Source organism: Sparus aurata, chromosome 6, assembly GCF_900880675.1.
Source record: "Sparus aurata chromosome 6, fSpaAur1.1, whole genome shotgun sequence".
Classification (NCBI taxonomy): Eukaryota; Metazoa; Chordata; class Actinopteri; order Spariformes; family Sparidae; genus Sparus; species Sparus aurata.
The window spans coordinates 6580243-6604241 of NC_044192.1; the positions used below are offsets into that span (position 1 = coordinate 6580243).

Consider the following 23999-nt stretch of genomic DNA (forward strand, 5'->3'; position numbering starts at 1 on the left):
AATTCTCCAGAAAACCTAAGATATATAAACATGTATATAAATATCACAATTCTTTAAGTTGACATAATAAGCATCGGAAATACGTCCTTCACTTTCAAAAGTAAAGCTTTGAAACTGAATTTGAAAGCCTCTAATATAATTATATTTTTTCCCCAATACATTACGTAAATTTCCCGAAATTCTCAGTTTTCCGATTTCCACAACTCTTATTCGCCTCTAAAATCTCCCGACGGTGATTTAAAAAATACCTCCAGCTGTCAGAGTTGCATTTCCTCTCCGCTCAACTCGATCTTATTTTGAAACTCACGATCGGAAGCTCCGCCCGCGTCAACGCGCGCGTCTTTACGCGGGTGTCTGGCGCCCGGTGTGGTGCGCACTGCTCTCCATTCCTCTCCAACTCAACGTCAGTCTGTCAGAGACAGTCTGAGCGCGCGCACACACACCGTGGCCCTCTCACACACTCTCTGGCGCACACGCGGGCACTGACGCACACACACACACACACACAGACAGACACACGCACACAGGCTCGCTCTGTCGGACCCGGGAGGAGAGGAGAGGAAAGGAAAAGGCAGAGAGCTCCGGTTCGTCTGCCTCCAACTTCTCTCTTTGCTTCTTACTTGTGTCTTTCTGTCTCTTCTTTCTCCACCAATGCGAGGATTGTATCACTCTTATCTCCGCTGTTATCTCCGCTGTCCCGAACTAAGGAACAACAGTTTAAGGACCAGACGGGAGTATGTAAAATAATCAACACGACTGAGAGCAAAACAAGAAGAAAAAGAAGACAGGAACATGGATAAACGGAGTTATTCCCTCGTTTTGCCTGCAGCTTTCCTCTACTTTGTACTTTTGGGATTTACTGCCGGACAATTCTTTCCAGGTAAAGCGATTTGTTTCTGTCATACGTAAGCGTTATTGAACCCGTCGCTCATGTTTGCTGTGTTTTTGTGCGCTTTAGCGGTTTCTTTTTTTGGTCTGAATGGGCAGTAAAATGCCACAGCGGCGAGGAGGCGCATATTGGGAACATGAAACGGACATGTACGTTGGTCTGTGCGTGTTTCGGGGTGAAGCGTGCAGCTGCGTGTGTCACACTGTTGGATGTGACGATGATAAAACATCCTTAAAGTCAGTCTGAGCACGATTTCAGCTGTTGGTCAGGATGTGTGAGCGCGTCAGTGTGAGATGTGTTGATACGTGACGCTTGTTTATGGGATGAAGTGATTTATGATTGGGAACATGAGGAGTTTTGCTGATGATGGTTGTAGTTTGACTCGTGGTGACCGCTGTGCTGAGCCGATCCGCCTCACAGTTTTCTCATCAGCGCGCAGGAGGTTTGGTGTGAAGTTCGGACACATGAAGCTTCCCCTGCGCGCTGTTGAGGGTTAATGAAGACTCGACTTGAATGTTGTTGTGCTGTCTCTTTTTCTTTTTTTTTTTTTTATATGTATTGCATTTCGCTGTGAGCTCGCTGGGTTGTTTGGAAGCGGGCGAGCCGGTGCGTCCTGGCTCCTCCGACTGAGCGCAAAGATGCGAACTGTCCAACAAAACGTCCCCTGATGTATTTACGCGCTCATACGAGAAATAATTTGACAGCAAACACGCGCTTAGCAGCAGTTTAATGGATAACAAGTTACTGTTATTAGATGCCAGAACAGAACATTTAAGATTTAACTTCAATATTTGAGCTGACGTCGGATTTACACTGCGCGCTCTCTTTATGGTTCTCATAAAACAAAAAAACGAACAGCTGATACTGTTTCAGTCCGTGTGCAGCTGCTCAGTTTCATGTCCCCGAGTTGAAGCTTCGGGATCGGCGCTGCGGACCGCTGCAGCATCTCTGCAGGCGGTCCGGAGCCGCCGCGGTCCTCTGGCACTTGTTACGCGCCGGAGAGGTTTTGGAGAGTTTTGGCATTCCGCAGTTGTTTTTGCGGCCTTTGGTTGAATTAGTGACCGTCATGATTATTATCGTCATCGGGGGAAAAACACTGAAGCGAAACGGAGAAATATAACCGGATCACAGCAGCGCCGACAGAAAGTTTGCTCCCACACATCCAGCAAGCTGTGAATCCTCGACACAACACAAACGTCGGTTGATTGATGCAGTGCGCTGAATTAGAAGCTGAGACATAAATGATTGTTTCGTGGATGTTGTAAAGTCGGAATAAGAGCTGGTTGAATCACTATAGCTGCGATTATAATTTGCTTTCTCGCGTGATCCATGAGTTAACATTTCGATCTGTTACTAAAATACTGATAAAACAAAAATCACTTTATAACATCAGAAGTGTGAGTGTGTCCTGTACTGTAACCCCTCAAAGCAGTATGATCATATCCTAAGTTCAGACTCGGTCGGTGTAAAATCAGACGTGTTTTCTGTGGACTGCAGCAGCAGCAGCCGTGTCGGCTCAGTGTCCGCCTCCCTCTCGGCACCTTCTGCTTGGTATTCATGACCTGTAAGGCTGCAAAAAGAGGCTACTTTGAAGGGGAAGACTGGCTCCAAACACTGAGTCCTCCCTCCTTCTTTCTCCCTCTCTCTCTCCTTCTGTCTCTGGCTCCGGCTCTGCGCTGCAGCGCGGCGGAGCCGCGCGTCCGTCCCGCTCTGCCCGTGCGTAATGGTGCAGCGGAGAGAATCCGCCACACCACGCGTTAACTGTGAAGTTCATAAAAAGTATCAGCGTGGTCAAGCATCCGCGTGGATGTGAGAATCAGACCCATTAAAGACGCAAAATGTGCTTCAGCTCGTTGAGATGAGCAGATACGGAGGACAGGAGGATGTTCTGATCCCGCGTGTGATGACTGAGCTGACGGAGCTGCTCAGAGGTGGAGAGTCACAGCTCATACTGAAATGCAGCCTCACCTGTCCGCGAGCATGTGGTCAGGTGAAGAAGGAGAACACTTCGAAATAACTAATTTTCTGACGTCATATATATATTTTTTCTATTGATTTTAAGTCAAACTTGTAAAATAGTCAGGCAGGTTTTATTGGGACGTGTGTCGTGTCATTACTTCCACTTAGGGACAGTTATTTTATTGGGAGTACGTGCGTGTGTGTTTGTGCAGTGTGTGTGTGTGTGTGTGTGTGTGTGTGTCTGAAAGAGACTGGAGAGAAAGAGAGCGCGCGCAGGGCTACTGGCTGTTGTTTGCTTCTGGGCCGTAAGGGGGCGACATTGATACATCAGATCTGTCCATCATCACATCCCCTCTCTCTCTCTCTCTCTCTCACACACACACACACACACACACACACACACACACACACACACACACACGTTCACAGAGCGCACAGAGTGATTCTAATAATAATTTTCTTATTCCAAATGTGGCTTTTGTTTTTTGGAAAAAAAAAAAAAAAAAAAAGAAATGTGAAGGAACTCATTGAGATATAATGATAATAGACTGAGAGCCAGTGATGAAGAAAATGATCTCACCCTGACTCCATCTGTCTGTCTGTCTGTGTGTGTGTCTGTCTGTGTGTGTGTGTGTGTGTGTGTGTGTCTGTCTGTCAGCTAGTAGAGGTTTCTAATCACCCTCTCATCCATCTTCATGTGGGAGGTCTTGGTGCGTGGCTGCCTGGTCAAACAGCTCGATGTTCAGATCATGTTGCTCTCGTCACTCTCACTGAGGTCAAACTTTCAAACAATCTCAGGAAATGGAACTGAAGCTGCGTGTGTGAATAACTGGACAGCCCTTTTGGTCAGCGGTGAAACAGTTTTATTACTTTTTTAGGACTGAAAACGTTTCGTCCTCTTCACTGAAAGCGTCAGTTTCTGTCCCTTCCACAGCCGCTGGCTTGCACTGAGTACCTTATTTCTATGAAACCAAGGGGTTTTATTTGCAGAGACTTAAACAAAAACCTCACAGGGAAAGTCCAGAATTTTAAAATATATAGTTATTTGCTTTAATCCAATGTGTACAGCAAACATGGAGCTACAGCCAGCCGGTAAGCATTACTTGGCAGAAAATCTGGAAACAGCTGGCTTGGCACATCTTTAGTTTTGCAACAGCTTTATGTTCAACAGAGCAAAGGCATGTGTTACTCAAGGCTGTCTCCTTTTCAACTTGCGTGTGTGTGTGTGTTTGTTGGGTGCAGCTGTGCCCCTGATTTGTGCCTTTGAGCTCCACTGATCGCTAATTGTTGAACATCCGGTCGGATCTGGAGGTGATGACGAGGGCGTTGAGGTATGTGTGTGTTTTTCGGGGGGGGAGCAATTTACAATTTATATGCCACTTGATTAGATTTTCTGTGGCGGTGAGGACGGAGAGGGTGAAGAGCGAGGGAAAGAGAACAAAAGAGGGAGAAAGAGGACGGGGATCGACCGGGGATCACTTTCACTCTCTGTCGTCTCCTTGACTCGTCCGCCCGCCGTGTTGACATGTTGGAGGGACGTGGAGAAGTCTTTGGCTTTGATCGAATCAACAGCTTACAATTCCTCAATTATAGAGGCCTTTATGTGATTAGTGGAGTGTGTGTGTGTGTGTGTGTGTGTGTGTGTGTGTGTGTGTGTGTGTGTGTGCGCGTGTCCTGTCTCCTATGATTGTGTGACAGAGGCTGGGTCACACAAACAGACAGCAGAAGAGTGGACAGGCAAGGGCAAAGGAACGGTAGACTTAAAATTGGGGAGGAGAGGAAGACGTAAAGAGACACAGGAACAACCGAGCGTGAAGGAGGAAAGAGAGGGATGAAGGAAAAGGCCGCAGGAAGAGGTGAAAAGGAAGAAGAGGAAGTGATGAGGAAATGAGGATGGACGGAAGAATTATAAGAAAAAGAGAAAATAGGGGAGGAAAGAGGGGGATGACGGAAAGGAATTGAGTGCAGATGGGAATACTGTAGACTAGGGAAGGGGGGAAAGGAAGCAGAGGAAAAAGGAAAGGTGGGGAATGAAGAAGGGAGGAGAGGAAAGGAAAGCAAAGGAAAGGAGAGACGAGGAATGGGGAGGAAAGGAAAGAAAGGAGAGGATAGAAAAGGTAAGGGGAGGAGAGGAGAGGAAAGGAAAGGAGAGTAAATTAAAGGAAAGGAAAGCAAAGAAAAGAAAAGGTAAGGAGAGGCGAGGAATGGAGAGAAAAGGAAAGAAAAGGAAAGAAAGGAGAGGATAAAAGGTAAGGAAAGAGAAAAGGAAAGAAAGGAGAGGAGAGGATAGAAAAGGTAAAGAAAGGAGAGGAGAGGAAAGGAAAGGAAAGGAAAGGAGATTAAATTCAAGGAAATGAAAGTAGAGGTGAGGAATGGGAAGGAAAGAAAAGAAACAAAAGGAGAGGAGAGAAAAGATAAGGAAAGGAGAGGGGAGGAGAGGAGAGGAAAGGAAAGGAAAGGAGAGACGAGGAATGGAGAGGAAAGGGAAGAAAGGAGAGGATAGAAAAGGTAAGGAGAGGAGAGGAAAGGAAAGGAGAGTAAATTAAAGGAAAGGAAAGCAAAGGAAAGTAGAGGTGAGGAATGGGAAGGAAAGAAAAGAAACAAAAGGAGAGGATAGAAAAGGTAAGGAAAGGAGAGTAAATTAAAGGAAATGAAAGAAAAGAAATGAAAGGAGAGGGGAGGAAAGGAGAGGAAAGGAGAGTATATTAATGGAAAGGGAAGAAGGCCAGATGAGAAAGGACTGTGAGACTGAGAGGAACAAGAGGGGCCAATGTACAGTAGGATCACGGAGACGAAGAAGAGAAGGCAGAATAGAGCATAGAAGGGAAGTAAAGAAAAAAGACAGAAGGACCTTGAGTAGGAAGAAACAGAAGGCAAGGATAAATGGAAGACTGGGACAGGAAGGAGGGAGGAAGAGATGAGAAAAAGGTTGAAAGAGAAAGAGAGGAGAAGAGAGGAGAAGAGAGGAGAGGAGGCCGGTGAAAGGACAAGACTGTGGTAAAGGAGATAGTCCTGTCGGGTGCTGCCTTGTTCATCACTCCTGTCTAGACGAGATGAGGCAGAAGAGGAGGAGGAGGAAGAAAAAAGAAGAGGACGAGGAGGAGAGAAAGACACAGAAAAAAATAGCAGATGGAAGAGCAAAGGACGAATGATTGGAGGAAATGACAAAGACAATGGATGACAGGAGGTCAAGAAAAGAGAAAAAATGACACTAAGTTGATTATGTCTCAGTGTTATCGACTGTCTGAGAGGCTATAATTGTTTCCTCCGCTGTATGTGTGTGTGTGTGTGTGTGTGTTAAAGTGTGAGAGCTTTATGACAGGATGTCTGTCACCCCGTGGCCCGCTCTGTTTAGTATGCTGTCCATCCTCCCTCGCTGTGTGCGCGTCTGTGTATGTGTCTGCCTAATCCACACCACTTATTCTATTGGCCTGACTAACTGACAGCCTAATAGCAGGGCATGGTGAGTGCCGGGGCGTCTCGCATGTGTCCGCGTGTGTGTGTGTCCGTGTGTGACAGAGAGGGATAGCAAGGTGGGCATTGAATGAATGCTAAAGTGGCTAGCGGAGCTGCAAGAGAGAGAGAGAGAGAGAGGGTGGAAAGAGTGAGAGAGACCACTTTCTGCAGTCAATGATATGCACTTAGAGAGAGAGAGAAAAAAAAGTGTGTGTGTGTTTGTGCAGGAGTGTGTGAGCCAGAGTATTAGTGTCCCGTTACACTAGACATTTTTTTTTTTTTCACATGCTCCCATGAAATAAGTGATGCTGGAAGCTCCTCCACACAGGGACGGCTCATAGGGGTTAGTTGGTGCAATGTCAGCAATGCTGTCCGGTTAGGTTTAGGGCACAAAACCAACGTGGTTAGGGTTAGGAAAAGATTATTTTTGGGCTTAAAATATCTGCTTTGGTTGCCACAAATTTGGTAGGAGACGTTGAGGGGTCTCGTTAAAAACACAACTGGTGATGTCATAACTTCTCTGAGTATTTGACGGCCCACAAATATGGCTGCAAGTTGTGCCGGATTCTCCTTAAATCACCCAGTGGTTTGTCTTAACCCATCTTAACAAACGTTAAAATGCAGGCTCGAACTTGAAAGTCAAAAACAGAAACATGTAGCGTGAACGTGATACATTAAGTTGGCGAAGCCTGTAACAAATAGCAATAGCTAGCCACAGTAGCCCTGAAAGCTAGCTTGGTCGTATGGCTTCCTTGCAGACTAGCCCTACTAGTGTTCCTAAGACACGAGTGTACCCGATCAGAAGTGCTTGTCAGAAGCTTTGGAATCCTCCTCCCTCAAAATCCTCCTCATGCTGGAGCCTCTCGAGCTCTCTTTTTCATTCTGTACACAACTGTTTCTGACATTTCTTGGTGTTGACACTGCGAGTGCCTTCCAGGTGAGACTGTCTGATAATCTGCCCTGTTTTTAACACTTATTTTCATGTCCCCCAATCTGTAACGGATTGCCAACGACATGTCTACTAACTTTTTCTTTACAAGTAGGTCCTGGCCTCAAGATACTTACTACATAAACACACTGATTTTTAAATGAGCTGGTTCGCTAACCGTCAGTGAGCGACTTACGTGATATTAAGCTAGTTGGAGACACATATCTGCAGCATCCTGCCTTATCTCAAGACCAATCTCACTTCTTGATTGTTCCGTAAAGGTGAAGGGTTTAATGTCAGTCAGTGAGCTCTGAACTGGCGCGTCAGGAAAATGCATTTAAAAATAGATGACACTGTAATTTCCTTCTAAGTTCAGAAGTCAACAAACATAGGGACGTGACTGCCTGCTGAACAAGGAAAAAACAGAAGAAGAAAAATCTTCAGTTGTCGCCACCAGCAGAAACTATATTTCCCCCTCTTCGTGCTTTGATTGAAATGCTATTTGTCTGGAAGCTCATGGGCAGTTATCAAAGTTATTGCCTGAAAACAACAACAAACTTATTTCCCTGCAGGAGGCAAACAACACTGAGTTCTCCAGTGATGGAATACGGCTTCAGAATGACAGTTGTGTCTGCCACGGGGATATTTGACAGTTGTAAACCGAACGAAATACTTTGAGCGGTGAACGATAACAGCTTTGAGATGCACATCTAATGGGAAGACAAGAAAAATGGATATTTAGTGGCCCTGAGGGTGAATTTGCCGAGTGCATCAAGAGAATCAGCAGTGCACACACAACTCGAGTGGAGAAATAAAATGGAGCAAAACAAAGACGAGCGAGAATCCATCCACGCTCGCTGCGGAAAAACCTATTCCATAAGTGGTCTGAGGATATTCGACAAAGTGAGTCGAAATGCGTCTCTCAAAAATGCAAATATTATGAATGCGGCTTGTGAAGTGAGAGAAATCTGTTCCCCCACCTGCAGAAGATTTACAGCAGGACACTCAGGTACAAACAACCCTAAGAGGAGCAATTTGTGGGAAGATGTTTGAAACGGATAAGTGACTGAAAGTGACTCACTCACGTAGTCACTCAACTCTCTCTCACCAGGAATAAGTAGCAGTAAACAACTGTGGCTAGTGCTAACAACTGTTGGTTCAGATATCTGTTAATTTGACAACACATGTTTTAAAGTAGCCCATGTAATGGTGAGTTTACGCTGCATGCAAGTTCATTTTCACCCTACGTTACTCACGTGACTTCGACAGAACTTGTCCTAAACAGCCAGAAAACTTTCCTGTACACTTGCAAGCAATGGCACACATCAGCATTGTGTGTTTGTCTGCGTGTTCGACTTCAATTGAGCCTCTCAGGGAACTCAGGACTCACCAGAGACTTTGGTTCTCTCTCTACTGCATGTCATAAACACACCATTTTGGAGTCGACCTTTGCGTATCGCTGCTGCAGTCAGGTTGATAAATAGGAGTGAGTTTTTTTTAATTCCAAAACTTTGAAGAGTAATCTTTGGGCTCTTCTTCCACCGTGAAATGCAGTGACTCTGGGTGTTTATTCCTCCAGAAGGTCTAGCTCTACACCTGACTGCTCCGGAGCTGGACGGCTCTAAGCGGGAGCGTTCCTATGTTCCCACATTTCTAAGATTGTTTTCAAAATTAGGCCCTATGTTCCCACAGTTCCTTTCGATTCATTTTCATCAGATTTTATCCCCCTTTCTCCCAATTTGGTAGCCAATTACACCCAACCTATTATCCAGTAGCAATGGACTACAGATGGATTGTAGCTTTCAGCTAAATCTGGTGCGCCCATCTCTCCCCTAACCCCTAACCCTAACCAATTTAACCATAACCCCTAACCCTAACCAATTGGACAAAAAGGGCAATCGCTTCTTTCCTAACCCTGTGGGAACATTGGGCTGTGGGAACATAGGGATGACCCCCTCTAAGCAGCTGAACAGTGGCTCTTTTATTTCTGACCAGTCCTCTCCACACAGCACTCCACAAGCTCCTACAACACATGCAAATCTTCCGTTGGAAGTTGCACATCTTCAACTTGTGCGAATACACAAATGATGGGTTTACATACCGACAAAGTTAGGGACCCAATCTGCTTCCTTTCCTTTGATACGTCAATGAGAACATCTTCTCTAAATATATATTCCAACTTTGATGAATGGAGCATTCAAGTCTACAACAGTTAACACGACAGCAGCAGGAACCATCAGCAACACTTTTCTCCGGCATCTGTTCAGCAGTAATGTTCAGCCTAAATAAAAGATATGCCTGGTGGACAGTGACACTTTCATTACAACAGGTTAAACCGTTAATTACAGTTAATTCATTCATTACGTGAATAATGCAAGGAGAATTCTTTTTTACTGCAGCCCCATAAATTATACAGCAGTCACACATGATATAACAGTGCATCCAGAGGCCTCAGCCCTCAGAAGGGGCTTAATGGCATGCCAGACGCAATTCAGCAGTCGAATACGAGCATAAATGAGATGGAAAATGTTTTGGTTTTTATCATGTGGAGGCTGTAAACTTCAGCCTCGGGGAAGGATGGTGCAGATGTTACCGCTCATGTTCGATTGCACTTTTGGCCGCTTTGTGTCACTTTCGAGCTCTCACAACTTACAAGAAAGGATTTTTTTTTTTTGTCCCTGGATGTGTTAAAATATGTACAGATTTATGAATTTTAGGGTAGAGCTAAACTGTCTCCTCATCTTTCCCAACATAGAATGACTGTTGCAATATCAGACTATTTGCAATAATGGCACTGCAGGGACATTAATGGAAGATTAAAGCTCAACATAATAGCATATCCAAACCATAACAATGCCCTCCAGAACTACGTATAAACATTTTCTGATCCGAGGCTAATATGTACAAGACTGATTTATAAGCTGCCGTCTTTCATTGTCATGGTTGAGGCTTGATTGCCTTTATACACAGGAACAGGGTTAGGGAAAGATTAGAGTACATGCATTGGGTTAAAATTACTATATTGTGAAGTTTAGGGGACCTTTGTTGTCATAGTTAACAATTAACCACTTGGCTATGGTTAGAGTAATGGTAAAACTAACCAACATTGACCATATGTCTGTTGTTTTTAGGCATTTGCACTCATATTCCTTGGTGGAACATTCTCATCTGCCTACTTTGGGTGGCTGTGATGGCTCATTCTGGCTATTTTGGGGTGTATAAAGAGCTAAACCACACATTTTAACACCAAGAACTTAGATGCTGGCATCTTACTAAAAGTCTGAAGGCTAATTTTCGGAGGTAACTGGTAATATCAGGGTCAACTGGTGAACACGGAGCCAGCGCTCTTTCCAGGAGTCCTTTCAACAACTCCAGTCTGAATAACTTGTTCGCTCAGTCAACTCTCCCCCCCCGGTTGACTCCCTTTCTCAAAGTCTGAAATAGCAAAGCAAACACGGAGGCAAATCAAGTCGTGATTGAGCTGATTAGAATGTCGGAGGTGTAAAACATACACGGCGCGGCACATTAAAAACTTCCTTTCCTCTAATTAAAATAACTGCTGATTAATGCAGGAGGTCTTAACGAAGCTTAACAAGGTTTCGAAGTAATTAATCCATATTTAATAGAATATGTTAGGCAAGAGAGACAGAGAGGCCGCCTAGTCGGCTGAATCAACAAGCTTTGCCGGGAGGGAGGTAGGGAGGGAGGAGAAGGGTGAGAGGATGGATGGCAGATAGAAAATAATGGAGGAAATGAGACAAATCAGTGTGGGTAGAGGGGAGGGAGGTAATAAACAGTGTTATGGAGTTTAGCTGGAAGAGAGAGAGAGAGAGGGAGAGAGGGAGACGGGGAAGAGGAGATATTAGATGATATCTGAGCATCATTCACTTTATTCTCACTGTGGCTAAATTTAATTTACGTCAGCCTGTGTGGGAAGTCATCGCCAGAAGATGGATCCACAGATGTAGTCAGAGCCACTCTCAACGGGTCTGTGAAAAAAAATGTTTGAATTAAAAAAAAAAATATCAAAGTGTAAAAAAAATAATCAAACTCTACAGTAGGAGGACAGACGGACCATTACCATCCACTTTGGTATAATTCTTGTTTATTAAAACCTCGGACTATTTTTTTGACGTTGTGGCAATTGTTCTATTAAGTGCTCTTAACTGCTCAGATGCTGGAAAGGACAAAAAGCCCGACCCTGGTTAGCGTTGGTATGCACACACAGATGAACAATACAGTCACTTTTACTTAAGAGACCCAGATAATCCGTCTGTCTTTCTCCCACTGGACTTCCTTGTGTTGCTTTGTTATCACTTCTCAGCATTTGCTTTGGTGAGTGACTATAACTGTAAGAAAAAAAGGCAAAAACAAAACATGGTTGATACGGATGGTTGACAAAATTAAGAAAAACAACAACTGCAAAATAGGTTGAGTAGAGAAACGTTTTTTGAAATGGTGTCTGTTTTGGGAGGGCTGTTACAGGCAGGAGGGCTGCCAAGCCAGTGACCACTGTTCAAGACTTTGTGTGAACATTTGTAAGCACAACTGAACCGTGTTTAAGCCGAAACATGATCTTTTCCTAACCCTAACCAAGTGTGCCCCAAACAAATTAGTTAGCACTTTTTTTCCTGCCTAGAAACATGGATAAATGAAATAAGCCCCTCCTTCCAGATATTTCGGTGAAACAAGCTTTTCCAAACACGTTTCCTGCCTAGAAACATGTAAAGTTGGATAGAAATGACGGAAAACATGGTCTCAATTGAGTTCCACTTAATTTTTTCTGTCCATGACGGTATTAACACATTTTTTAAGAGAATAAGCACAGCAGTATCACGAGAAAACAAAAATTAAAGAAATGTAAAGTTGCAACATATCTGTGGTTTTGCAGAAACATACTTTCCCAGCGTTTTACAACATCTGCAAGCAGAGCGGGGGGAAGAAAGTGTGGTGGGCTCGTGAAGAAAGAAAGAGAAGAAAGAAAGAAAGACAGAAGAAAACTGATTGAAATAAAGTTGGTAAATAAGGAATGAATTAAGAAAGACAGAGGTGTGGATAGAGAGCGATGGAGAGAGCGCAGCAGACAGGAGAGGAGGAAGAAGAGCAAACATATCATAATATTTGCCAGGCAGTTGGATTTCGCCTCTCATTATTTGCACACACCCCCACACACACACACACATAGAGACAAATGCTGGCGAGCCAACACACACACACACACACACACACACGTCCTTTCTCGATGGTGCAGTCTGAAGGATCCATACGTCTTCTAGTTGTTTACGGACTCTCATACACACATGTGCACACAAACACACAGATGCACACACTTGACAAAAATACTGCCAAGTGTACACAACTGTGATCCGGCATCTGCTCACCTTTTCCTTCATCACACTCTCTCTCTCTCTCTCTCTCTCTCTCTCTCTCTTTGACTTTTTTCTATCTTTCTTCTTGATGTGAGTCACTTCCATCCCTCCATCCTGAATTCACACATGTTCGCCAGTTCACTCCACCCACACGTGAATCCATTATTTCATTAATCATCCATCCATCTGTCAGTCACACTAAATTGCAGTTTGAGATTGCGTGAGCCGACGGGAGGAAACCTGTGTGTGTGTGTGCCTCTCTCCGGGTTCGTGTGCGAGCTCAGACTGAATGCTGATTAACAGATAATTGCCTCTGTTATTGCCGACAAACAGGAAACGCTGCCTGGTTAAGCGATACGGACAGACAGGCGGTTAGGCAGACAGGCGGACGGACAGATAGACAGAAAAACCATTTCCCCGGCCGGGAAGCACGGCAGCGGCTGTCTTCCCTGTCACTCACGGAGCGGTGAGGAGAAAGGTGGAGTGACGGAAAGGGATAAATAAGTCGGCGGGATGGAGAGAAAATAGAGGGAGGGACGAGTGAAGCGATGAGGAGGAGGCGGAGGTAGAGGTGAAAGAAAAGAGGCGAGGGAGTAGGAGAGTGGGAGCGACTGGCCGTGGAGGATAAAGGGCAGAAATGACAAATGATGGCAGAATGAGTGGGAGAAGATGAGGGGGAGGAATAAAGATTGTTGATTGTGGACGAGGAGTAGGAGGAGGTGTAGATTATAAAGTTAGAGAGGAAGGGCACCAGATACAAGCAGCCTTTTACATTTATGCACTTCTTTACGTAAATGTGCTGGAGGTTTCACGCGTCATCTTCATGTTTAAATAAGTGTCCAAGTGACCTTTTTCATCACAATAATTCTGGCTCCGGTCTCAGATGAGTACTGTCATATGTATAGAGTAACTACAGGGAGGGATCGAACCAATGGCGCCAATCTGGGTTTAACATTCGGAGGAACAAAAGATGCAGGTATTGTCGTGAGGAGACTTCTGTACTCCCAGTCGCCAGAATAAAATGTTGGCAGTCAATGTTTCTGCATACCGCTAATACGTACGCAAGTGCACGCATCATTTGTACCATCTTGAAATTTGTTCATACATGCCATACCATCGCATTTATAACCTGATTTTCATATTGAGCACCGGAGAGGCTGGTGGTGGAGTTACAGGCGAGAAGGTCTGCCTCTGCCAAGCCAGCGACCACCGTTCAAGCCTGCGTTTCAACATTTGTACGTGGACATATGTAACCAAACTTCTGGACAATTTCCAGCCACGATTGTCAACATTTACAGCCCCAGGGTTCAAGGTTCCCTCAAAACATGCGGTTGATGAGCGCATTTGTGACTCAACCAATCGCGAAGCCATCCATAGAACATCGTTGACTTTCCATGACAGTAACATCTGGTTTAGGCCGTTACCACTTTATGCCATAACGCTGGAAAGAATGCACATCTTCTTACCTCAGATGTGTAACTTCATTGTCACTTCTTTCCGCAATTTGAGTAAAAATCAGTTAAATAAACCACAAATTCACGAATGAGTTGATATGATGTTCACATAGATTTTTTTTCCCCCTGCAAAGTAAAAAAAAGAGAAAAAAAAATTCATCTATTCCAACATCCTACGGTCGGTGCGTGCAGCACGCATAAAATGAGTCTTGATCTTAAATTATTCTAAATTCTAATAAATTATCAAATTCATGAGAGCATTAATGAGAAGAGGTGTGAGCGTCCCTCATGCTCCAGATGGTCATTAATAACGGCCTGGACTGTCTATATTTCATCATTTATACAGCTTGACAGAGATCTGACAAGAGTTTTTTCTCCTTCATGTTTTTTTTTTGGTTCCCAACTTTTGCCCGTTACGTAGCACTCCCACTGCTCCCAGTGGTCCTTCTCACGTTCGACCAGAGCCATCGGGGAGCATTTAACAAACCATTCCGACAAAGCCACGGGTTCCTTTTGCAGACGGATAAAACCAGCAATGCTACGTATTCCACATCTGAGAAGAAAGAGAGCGAAGAAGACGACACACATCCTGTACAGAACGACACGTCAGTGCAGACAGAACGGCCGATCTATATTTAATCCGTCTCTCCTCCTTTGTTCTCTGTATGGGACTTTTTGAAGCACCTGTTTGTCGCTAAACACGCTATAAATAAATTCACGCCAACTTTGACTTAATGGAAAGCTAAAGAGCAAAAAGGCATTTCGACTGTAAATAACGCAGAGCCTGTCGGAGCTGTAATTTTTAGATGAAAGCCGTGCACCAGTGGAGTATCTCCACCCAGACAGCGACAAAGAACAGACAGAGAGAAGAAGAAGAATAAGAAACATAGACGCTACTACACATTCATGGCGTGTTGCTGTACTTTGTGCTCAAACGAGGCTCGTAACGTCGCGCAACACTGAAGTGAGAATCCTGTTACTGTTTCTTTCACGACGACTTCTTGTTCTTGATGTCTGTCGAAATTAAGGTGAAATACACTGCGAGTTGTGACTCTGTTGTGCCGAGAACAGTGATCATTGTGCATCCCATTCAGACGATGTTGTTTTAGACGGATGTGAATTATCGCCGCTGTAAAACGCACCTTTTGTGTCTCGGCGCGATTTAAACAAAGCTTTTGAAGAACGTTTCTATCATCATAATCAAGAGCGACGTTGAAGAGGAGCAGGAAATACGAAGGACGAGTGGGCGTATCTGCAAATTTGCTCAACTTTTATGGAAATGTCTTCTCGTGACTCACTGAATTAAGTAGAATCGGCTTTCGGGAAAGGTTTCATCTGAAGGAATTCCCTTAAAGTGAGTCAGAAAGCACCAACGCATCTATGGGGCCGTGACTTTGTCTTCGAGATAACACGTTATAAGGCCGTGTAAAGAATAGCTTGTCATGTAGCTGGAAGAGATTAAAGGTTTGCATTACAAAATGCTGTTTCCAGCTCTCTCCACAACCTTCGAGAGAGAAGAGGCTGCAGTGGCTGGTGCTGCTGGTTTGGGATAATTGCAGAGCAGATGCTGGATGAGACTTTGTTGATGGTTTTCCGCCGAGTAATGAATCATAGCTGATTATAAGTCCTCCACTGTTGTATGCGGCGAGATAATGGTCCATTAAAACACTCTTAACATGCATGGACCCAGATGAAGCAGGTGCATGACCCATTTCAGCTTCATAAGTGTAGTTTCATCATTTTAAAGTCCAGACTCGAGTCCCAATTAACGGCAGGAATGCCATCAACAGATCGGCGCTGCGAATTACAAAACCTCGTGCTCCCAAAGTGTTTAACTCGTTGTACACACAGGTCCTTTACTGTGTAACGTTAGAGTGGGAAGTAAGGGTTGCACAAGTATTAAGTTAGCTGGTCGGTTGTTCAAAATGCCTAAAGTTGTCGTAGTTTTTGGTTTGCGATCTCTGTGTTTGTTGCTTTATTTTACAACTGTTTGCCATTTCTTCATTGGTCCTTGCATGTGTTCTTTCTGTATGTTTGGTCCTCTGTTTCTTTGCATCACTCTTTAGTTTTCTTGGATTCTCTTTGTTGTCTTTTTGTTGCCAGCTTTTGTTTGCCTGCCTTTTGTTGGATTTTGGATTTTGGATATCAGCCTGTTATTAAAGCCCACTTTTTGTTCTTTTATTCTCCTGTCACTGTGTGTCTTCTGCTCGGGTCCCTTTTTCCACAAAAAATATAGACTCTAAATGGACTCTGTGGAGTCTCTTTAGAAGCAGAGGTTTAGGTAGAGGATGTAAAATCTCCTCCCGAGGTAGTCAGGGTAGATTCTTGAATCAATAAAACGTTGAGACACGTGTTTTTTTTAACCCAGTAAGTGTTGTTTCCTTGATCACAATGTTTCCATAAGCTCAACACTGCAGTGTTCATGCACAAGCTTAACTAGTGGGTAATGAGAAACAATGTCACCCTGCTGATTGTTGCACATGTCAGCCATAATATCTGCAGAATAGCTGTTCTTTCATTCATTCACCCTGTTGAACCCTTTTATTTATTTCTGGTAGAAACTGAGATGTCATAAAAACGAGGGACAACAATCCGGACAAAATCAAGCAACTTGTATTCTTTAGTCTCTGGGTATTGTCCTACTACACTTTCAAAGTAAAGGCACCAAAACTACTTGGTTAGGTTTAGGAAAAGATCATGGTTTTGCACAGCACAACTTCCTTCAAACAGGAGTCCAACCCTAGTCACCTGGATGAAAAGCTGCCTTCCATACAACTTGAAAATCAAACAAATCCCGACCTCCTACCAGAAAAAGTAGAATGGAACGGCACTCAAAGTCAAAGAGGCAGTTGTCTGACACCGCATAACAATGGCACCACCCATGGGGAGTGGGTCGGATGTATTTGTAGATGACTGCATCAGGCTACTGAATGAAATATTTCAATGCATTTCCAAGTATGAAAGTCTCCCTGCTGGTACATGCAGCTTCACACACGTTTGTACTTTTTCGCGCCGATTGATCCCCGCGCTGTCCTCTAGCCGATTGCCGCTTAAGAGTGTTTCCACATGCCTTTACTGCTTCTTTTCTTTGTTGTTACACCAACTTATATTCAACATCAGCTTTTCTTTTTCTTTTTGATCATCTGGTGTAATAAATGGATATAAAAAACAGACGGATGGGAACGCTTCCCAATGTTTGTCGTAGTTTATCATTCATGTACTCACGGTTTTATAAAACTCCTGGTCCACTGGGTCCAAGTTTCAGCTGCAGCTTATATAAAGCCCATCATTTTATGAAAGTTATAAGTGACTTCCAGAACTTTTGTTTCGCTGCTGCAACTCAACAGAGGCTGCCGCTATTTGAGAGCCCTAGTCTTATTCTATCAGACTGTCAGTCTGGAGCCCAGAATAGCATGACTGACAAAGGAGCAACAAAACCCAAAGAAATGCTATACCAGCAGCAGCCAGCCGAGTGTGTCGACCCTGTCTGTATTTCAGAGCAGATATTAACTACGCCATGAGAGCGGTCCTTTCCCCTCTCTAAAGATTAGAGAGGAGAGAGATAACAAGAGAGAGAAGAAAAGGGGCCGATTAGAAAAGAGAGAGCTTTGTGAATAGATGGAGATGGGGAGAGAGAGAGAGAGAGAGAGAGAGACGAGCAATAAAAGAGAGAGTGACGGCGCAAGATGTATAATGAGAGAGATAAAGGCGGAGGGTGAGGGAAAGTGACAGGGCGAGAGACTAAAAGAGTGGCGTGCTGACAGGGAGGGAGAGTGTAAGGTGACATAAACAGAGCGGGAGATGAAGACGGGTGTTCTCAGGTAGACGGAGGGAGAGAAATGTCAACAGAGGAAGAAAGAAAGATGTCAGCGGAGAGACGGAAAGATGGGGGGAGAGAGAAAAGTTTGCAGAAGGAGGTAGAGTTAGAAAATTTGTTGGGAAGAAAGATTGCTTGTCCGTTAGGATTGACAATATTTGGATTTGACTTGAATGTTAGCCTAGCCACCTAGCGCTCGTTGCAACTTGTTCAACTTGTAACAGTCCCGCCGCGCAACCATTGCTAACAATTTCTTTTTTCTTTTCATGTCGCGCGCCCTCGCTGTAATTTGTTCCTCAAAAGCCCGGTCATGTCTGGGGCGTGACTCCTGTGAGAGGAGAGGGGGAGAGCTGCAGAGGACGATAAAAGAAAGAAAAGGAAGAAAAAAAGAGAGAGAGAGAGAGAAGAGGAGGGAGCGTAAGAAGAAAAGAGACGATAGCGATAGAGAGGGAGTGTGATAAGAGGAGAGTGTTGGGTGTTAAGAAGTATTAGTGCAAATGTAAGCCGTTGACGGTGGTGAATTATCCCGCTGCTCAATAGACCACCAGCTTTGGCACTGAGCCTAAGTGTGTGTGTGTGTGTGCGTGTGTGTGTGTGTGTGGAGGCGACGGCTCAGAGAAGGTAACAAGGCCCTTGTCTTATCCCTCTTGAGGTCCTATTAACCTTTGCTCAACATTCACACACACAGTCTTTTTTGACTGTCCCACTCAGACAGACACACCCTCATGTTCTCTTTTGTTTTTCCTCTATCTCTCTCTCTCACACACACACACACACGCACACACACTTGCACACACTCACACAATGTCTCCTCGCTAAAGAGATTTAAGAGCTGGTTAATTGGCTGGCTGAGGCTAATTTTCTGTTGAAAGTTAATGCCACCGTCACACATTGCTCCCTGTGGAGAGGGTCAGTGTTCGGCAGGCTCGGTGTGTGTGTGTGTGTGTGTGTGTGTGCACATATTATTATGTTTGTCTTGTCCTCCATAAGGACTGCTAACTAGCGTTGTACTGTATATGCTTTCCTAAAATTTGTGATGATGCACTGCTTCCGAGTCGAATTGTAATTTCTCCTGCAGCGGTTTTGTTTGTTTCATGTTCAACTTCAAATGAAAGTGTCCAGAATTGACCTTTGATTTGGAACCCTGATACCTCTTGCTGATATGACTTTATTCAGAAAACTGCAGGAGGCGAAAAACAAAAGGAGGGCAGAGGGCAGAAGTCCCTGTGGCCTAATTCTAACTGACTGTCTTTAGAAAAATATGAGGACTGTCGGTGTTTCAGTCTGCGGTGATCCTTGTCTCATTGTCCTAATTCCTCTCCTCACACCACAGTGTTCAAGCACAATCTGATATGTTGGTGTCGTTCCTGACCAGCCATTGTTATCCTTTCTAACACGTGTTTAATGTTGGGAAAGGTTGTGTTTTAACCCACCTAAACAATGACAGCAAACTGTGAACAGCCTGATAATAGAAAAGTGAATTTAATGTTAAAAAGTAAAGTACAATAAGTCTGACGCCTCACTAGAGCAGACTGCATTTTCTTTTAAGCCGAAGTGATGGTCCTAGAAAAACTAAAAAGATATTCTTGCTACATGAACAGGCAGCTGTTCTGACAGTCTGGCACACCAGTGAGTCATTACTCATAGACATTTTCAAACAAGTGAACTCCAGACACATTGTGAGTGAGTCAAGACCTTCCCCTACATATCAGACAGACTTTAGCTCGTGGATAGTTGTAGCTGATGCACAAAAAGTCCAAATCTACATCCAGACTATCATCACTGGCAGACAGACAGGCAGCAAATTGAAATCTAGTAAGGAGAATTTGAGTTCATCATTTAGTTCTTGGGGTTTGGATCTTATTTTCCTGCCTATAGAATTGTGTAATAAAAGCACTTATTAAAGACTTTGATTCTGACATGCTGGACATCCCGTTCTACAGCCATACAGAAGAAAACTTGTCCTGATACAAGTTTCCGTTTGTCTCCTTTTTTATGTAGTTTCACGGAACATAGTCACGAAAAAAGTTCCTCGTCCTTGAAGTCGACAAGCCTCAGCAGGAAGACATCACAGAGTCCCCGCTGAGAGACACAGTCATGGACTGCCTTTGTGTGGTTTTGTTGTCACTGTCTGATCTGCTGAAACTGCTAAGGGACTGTATGTTCTGGTTTATTGATCGAAGTTTGACAAAATAACTTGACAAATTCTTCTAAAAAGCACATTCCTTGACCTGTGCAGACTCTCAGCGCGAGCGTGTCAGACAGACTGAACTCAATTTATTTTTCGTGTGTTATGACTTTTGATACTTTGGGGAGATTTAATTAATTTCTAAACCCTTCAATGAAAATACTCAGCAGTGATCCGTTTTTAAATGGAAGCAACAGATGGTTTATATTCAACTTCAGGGCCAATTTTTCATTGATACGAGTGAAATCCAACACAATTAAACAGACCCACAGTGAAATAGAGTTACAGCTGCTTGTTTGCTGTTGGCTTTGTGGTGAGTTCAAGAGCAAAGGTTTGCTCAATCAGGTGTGACAGGGACTTTTTTTTTAAGGGAGAAGGAGGGAGGTTCCACGACAGAAGGATGACAGCCAGGAGGATAGAAAAAGAGATAAAGGTCGGAACAAACAAACAAAGAGATTCGTTCCATGTTGCGTAATCCGGAGGCTAAAAAAGCTAAATGGCCACCAATAAAATCTAAACTCAAATGAAAATGTGTTTTAAATGATAGGAGACTCCGAAACAATATGGCTGCTCATTAGCCAGTCGACACTATCTTTTTATGTCAGGAAACACACACACACACACACACATACACACATGCGGTCGTTATGTGTGTGCAGGCTTTTACGCCCGCAGCTGCAGATGGTGATAACATTTGACTCAATGGCCTCTCATCACATACCGCTGGCTGCAGACACACACACACACACACACACACAAACACACACACACACAAAGACACATCTTTGCACGTGTTTTTTTTTCCCGCAAAGGCGTTTGTGAAGTTCGTAGATTCTGTGCACGCTTTGAAATGATTTAGCTCAGGTTGAATTTGCTGGGAATTACCACAGGTCATCAAACTACTGTATGCACAGCATGAAAGACTTCAGTCAAACTACATTTCTGCATAGTCAGCACCCAAAAAGGTGGGTGCGCAACAAATAGTGATTTATAATTCATTCCAAATGTTTTGCCTCTCCCTCCGTCTCTTTTTTGACCTCTCTCTGGTTGATCGAGGTTGAGCTGAATGTGTTTGGACAGCAGAAAGTAGAGCGCCTGTTTAAAAAGGCCTCCCGTTGGTGAGTTTACGTATACTGTCCTCGGCCAGCCTACAGGCACGGGGCTGCAGTATGTGTGTGTGTGTAGTTTTGTTTGAAATGTGTGTGTGGGGGGTATTATGTTTGTGGTTGTAAATGTAAAGTGATACAAGCGACTGGGTGTGTGTGTGTGTGTGTGTGCATGTGTGTGTGTGCGTGTGTGTGTGTTTTCCCTTGTGATCTAAAATGAAACACAATCACAGCGTGTGGTGATGAATAAAGCTGACACCGAGCCTAGAGGGTGTGTGTGTGTGTGTGTGTGCGTGTGTTTGCTTCACGACCACCAGGCAGTGTGTAGGTCTGCAAGGTCACAAACTATCGTCTTCCAATTGTGCGTGTGTGTGTGTGTCTGTCTGTCCTGGCCTTGAAGGTGTGTCTTAAACCAATGCCGTGATTGTCCCGATCCCTGCAGTGCTATCGAGGAATCACCGCTAACAAAGAGGCTCCACTAAATTCAGCTACAAACACAAATCACTCCTTCACAATAAAAGCCCCCTGTTTTTAAGTCATTTAAAATCTTTTGTTATGAAGCAGCATTACAGGAAACGTGTTTTCAGCAGCAGTAACTGAACACGATTCCTGAAACAGCTGAAAGCGAACAGGACGAGAGAAACTGAAGAGGTCCAGTTAGAAGCAACAAAAGTACTGAGATTAGAACACGCTGACTATTAAAAACATCTTTCTCTCAACTTTCCTGCAAAGACGTGAGTTGGTGGTCGCTGCTCGGCTGAACTCTCCGCAGTAATACTGGTGATGCAAAAGCAGATCAGCGCGGCTCGGTTTGACTCAACAAGGCCAAAAGTGCTTTTGGAAAAACTGCACATCAGTTTGCATAGTAAGTCCAGTGGTTTTCATTAAAGGACCTGAAGAAATATTCTTGATTTTGTCCGCACACAGTGCAGTCGCCCCCCTCGTGGCCCAATTGTTGAAAAACGCGCGCTAAAGTGCCCTCCTGAGAGCCAAAATGCATGCTAAAGTGCCCTCCTGAGAGCCAAAAAAGCGTGCCAAAGTGCCCTCTTGGTTGGCAAAACACACTAAACTGCCCCCTTGGCTGGTTAGAACATGATAAACTGCCCTCTTGGGAGCCAAAACACGCGCTAAAGTGCCCTCTTGGGAGCCAAAACGCGTGCTAAAGTGCCCTCTTGGGAGCCAAAACACGCGCTAAAGTGCCCTCTTGGGAGCCAAAACACGCGCTAAAGTGCCCTCTTGGGAGCCAAAACGCGCGCTAAAGTGCCCTCTTGGGAGCCAAAATGCGCGCTAAAGTGCCCTTCTTTTCGCCCCTGCCCTTCAAAAAGTCTGCGCACGCCACTGTCCGCACACATACGTCCACGTCGACGCTGGCGAAGATTCATTTTTTAATCATTTAATACATGAATTAATCAAACGGTTTTTAATGATCTTGGAATTAAAATGGCAGATGAGGCAGAGGGAGGCAGTGAGAGAGAGAGAGTGGGCTCCGATTACTCATGTCGTGTTAACCTGGAGATTTCTACGATGTCACACTGTCGGGATCTGCTCTCCTTTTTTGGGGGGACAATGTGAATGCTTGTATTTTAGGGTGAGGACTGGGTGTAGGGTCAAGGACAGGTGTAATGTCCTCTGATGTGACTGGAACATGACTGTGTGTGTGTGTGTGTGTGTGTGTGTGAGAGAGAGAGAGTGTGCGATGGATGACTTTTGTTCACTTTCGCACACTGGGACTGCCGGGGACTGCAGGGGCGTGTGTGTGTGTCTGTGTGTCCGACTGAGATTTGGCTCAGTACTGTATGTGTGTGTGTGTGTGTGTGTGTGTGTGTGTGTGTGTATCTCACTGTGTGTCTGTGTGCGTGCGTGTGATTGGCAGCCGTAATTGGTGTCTGGCTGGTTGCAGAAAACAGTGAATGGGTACAGTCGTGGAATACTGATACTATCTGCTCAGACCTTGAATACCAAAACACACAAAAGGCACACACACAATTACACACACTGACCCGTAACCCAGACACTCACACAGCATAGATACACACTACAGACACACACACACTGTAATGCGCATGCACTCAGACATAGACACACATGCACCCGTGTGTTCAGTATCAGAGAAGCTGGCTATTCTTTCTTTTTATCTTCTCCCGACTTCATCAGCTTCAGTCTGGACACTCGTTTTATTTTGGCGGGGTGGCTGTGTGGGAATGCAATCCGGCGTTAAAGACGTTCGGCCTTGTACATCTTTCATTTACGCCTTCACCTGGCTGCCTTTTCACTAGTCATCAAGTCTAATTGCTCTTTCTGTAATTTTCTTTGAAGCAGCTACGGCGACAGACTGATTCCACCTCCCGACACTAATTTAATTACCAGATAAAGCGACAACATACACAGAAACAGAGTTAAAGATAGCTTTGATTGCTCGCATTTATATTTTCAAAGTTTCTATAGATATTGCGATGACATCATTTGGCCACAGAGGTCGTGCGATATCAGATATCATGACAGCCCTGTTAACATATATCTTCAGTAAAATGTAATATAAATGTGAAGTAATAGATTTTTACTATCAAAATATACATATATTATACTTTATAATATATTCTTGAAGCAAAAAAGACAATATATTGGATGCACTGTTGAATATGTGTAGATTTTTTATGTACTGCATTAGATTTTGCAGTGTATGTCAGAATAAGTTTGTTCCGTATGCAGACTAAAAGAGAAATTACAAGTGTCATCGATTAAACAAAGTCTGCAGGCTGTATAAACTATAAATGTGCAGAAGATTACATAACAGCAGCCTCCACTCAGATTTTACTGCCTGGCTGCTGTGATT

General features: G+C 44.2%; 1 protein-coding gene across 14 annotated transcripts in view; it reads left to right on the top strand.

Annotated features, from left to right (window-relative positions):
- The first annotated feature begins 455 nt into the window (after positions 1–455).
- The window catches only part of ptprt (protein tyrosine phosphatase receptor type T), a 332412-nt gene continuing 308868 nt past the window's right edge, over positions 456–23999 (top strand). For 8 of the 14 annotated variants that reach the window (XM_030420575.1, XM_030420579.1, XM_030420576.1 and 5 more), the window contains exon 1: positions 457–880. In XM_030420575.1, the coding sequence (XP_030276435.1) occupies positions 793–880 (88 nt within the window). In that variant the 5' untranslated portion in view covers positions 457–792. Of the gene's footprint in view, positions 881–23999 lie in introns of all 14 variants that reach the window. The other 6 variants (XM_030420577.1, XM_030420581.1, XM_030420589.1 and 3 more) reach the window with 3 other exon arrangements.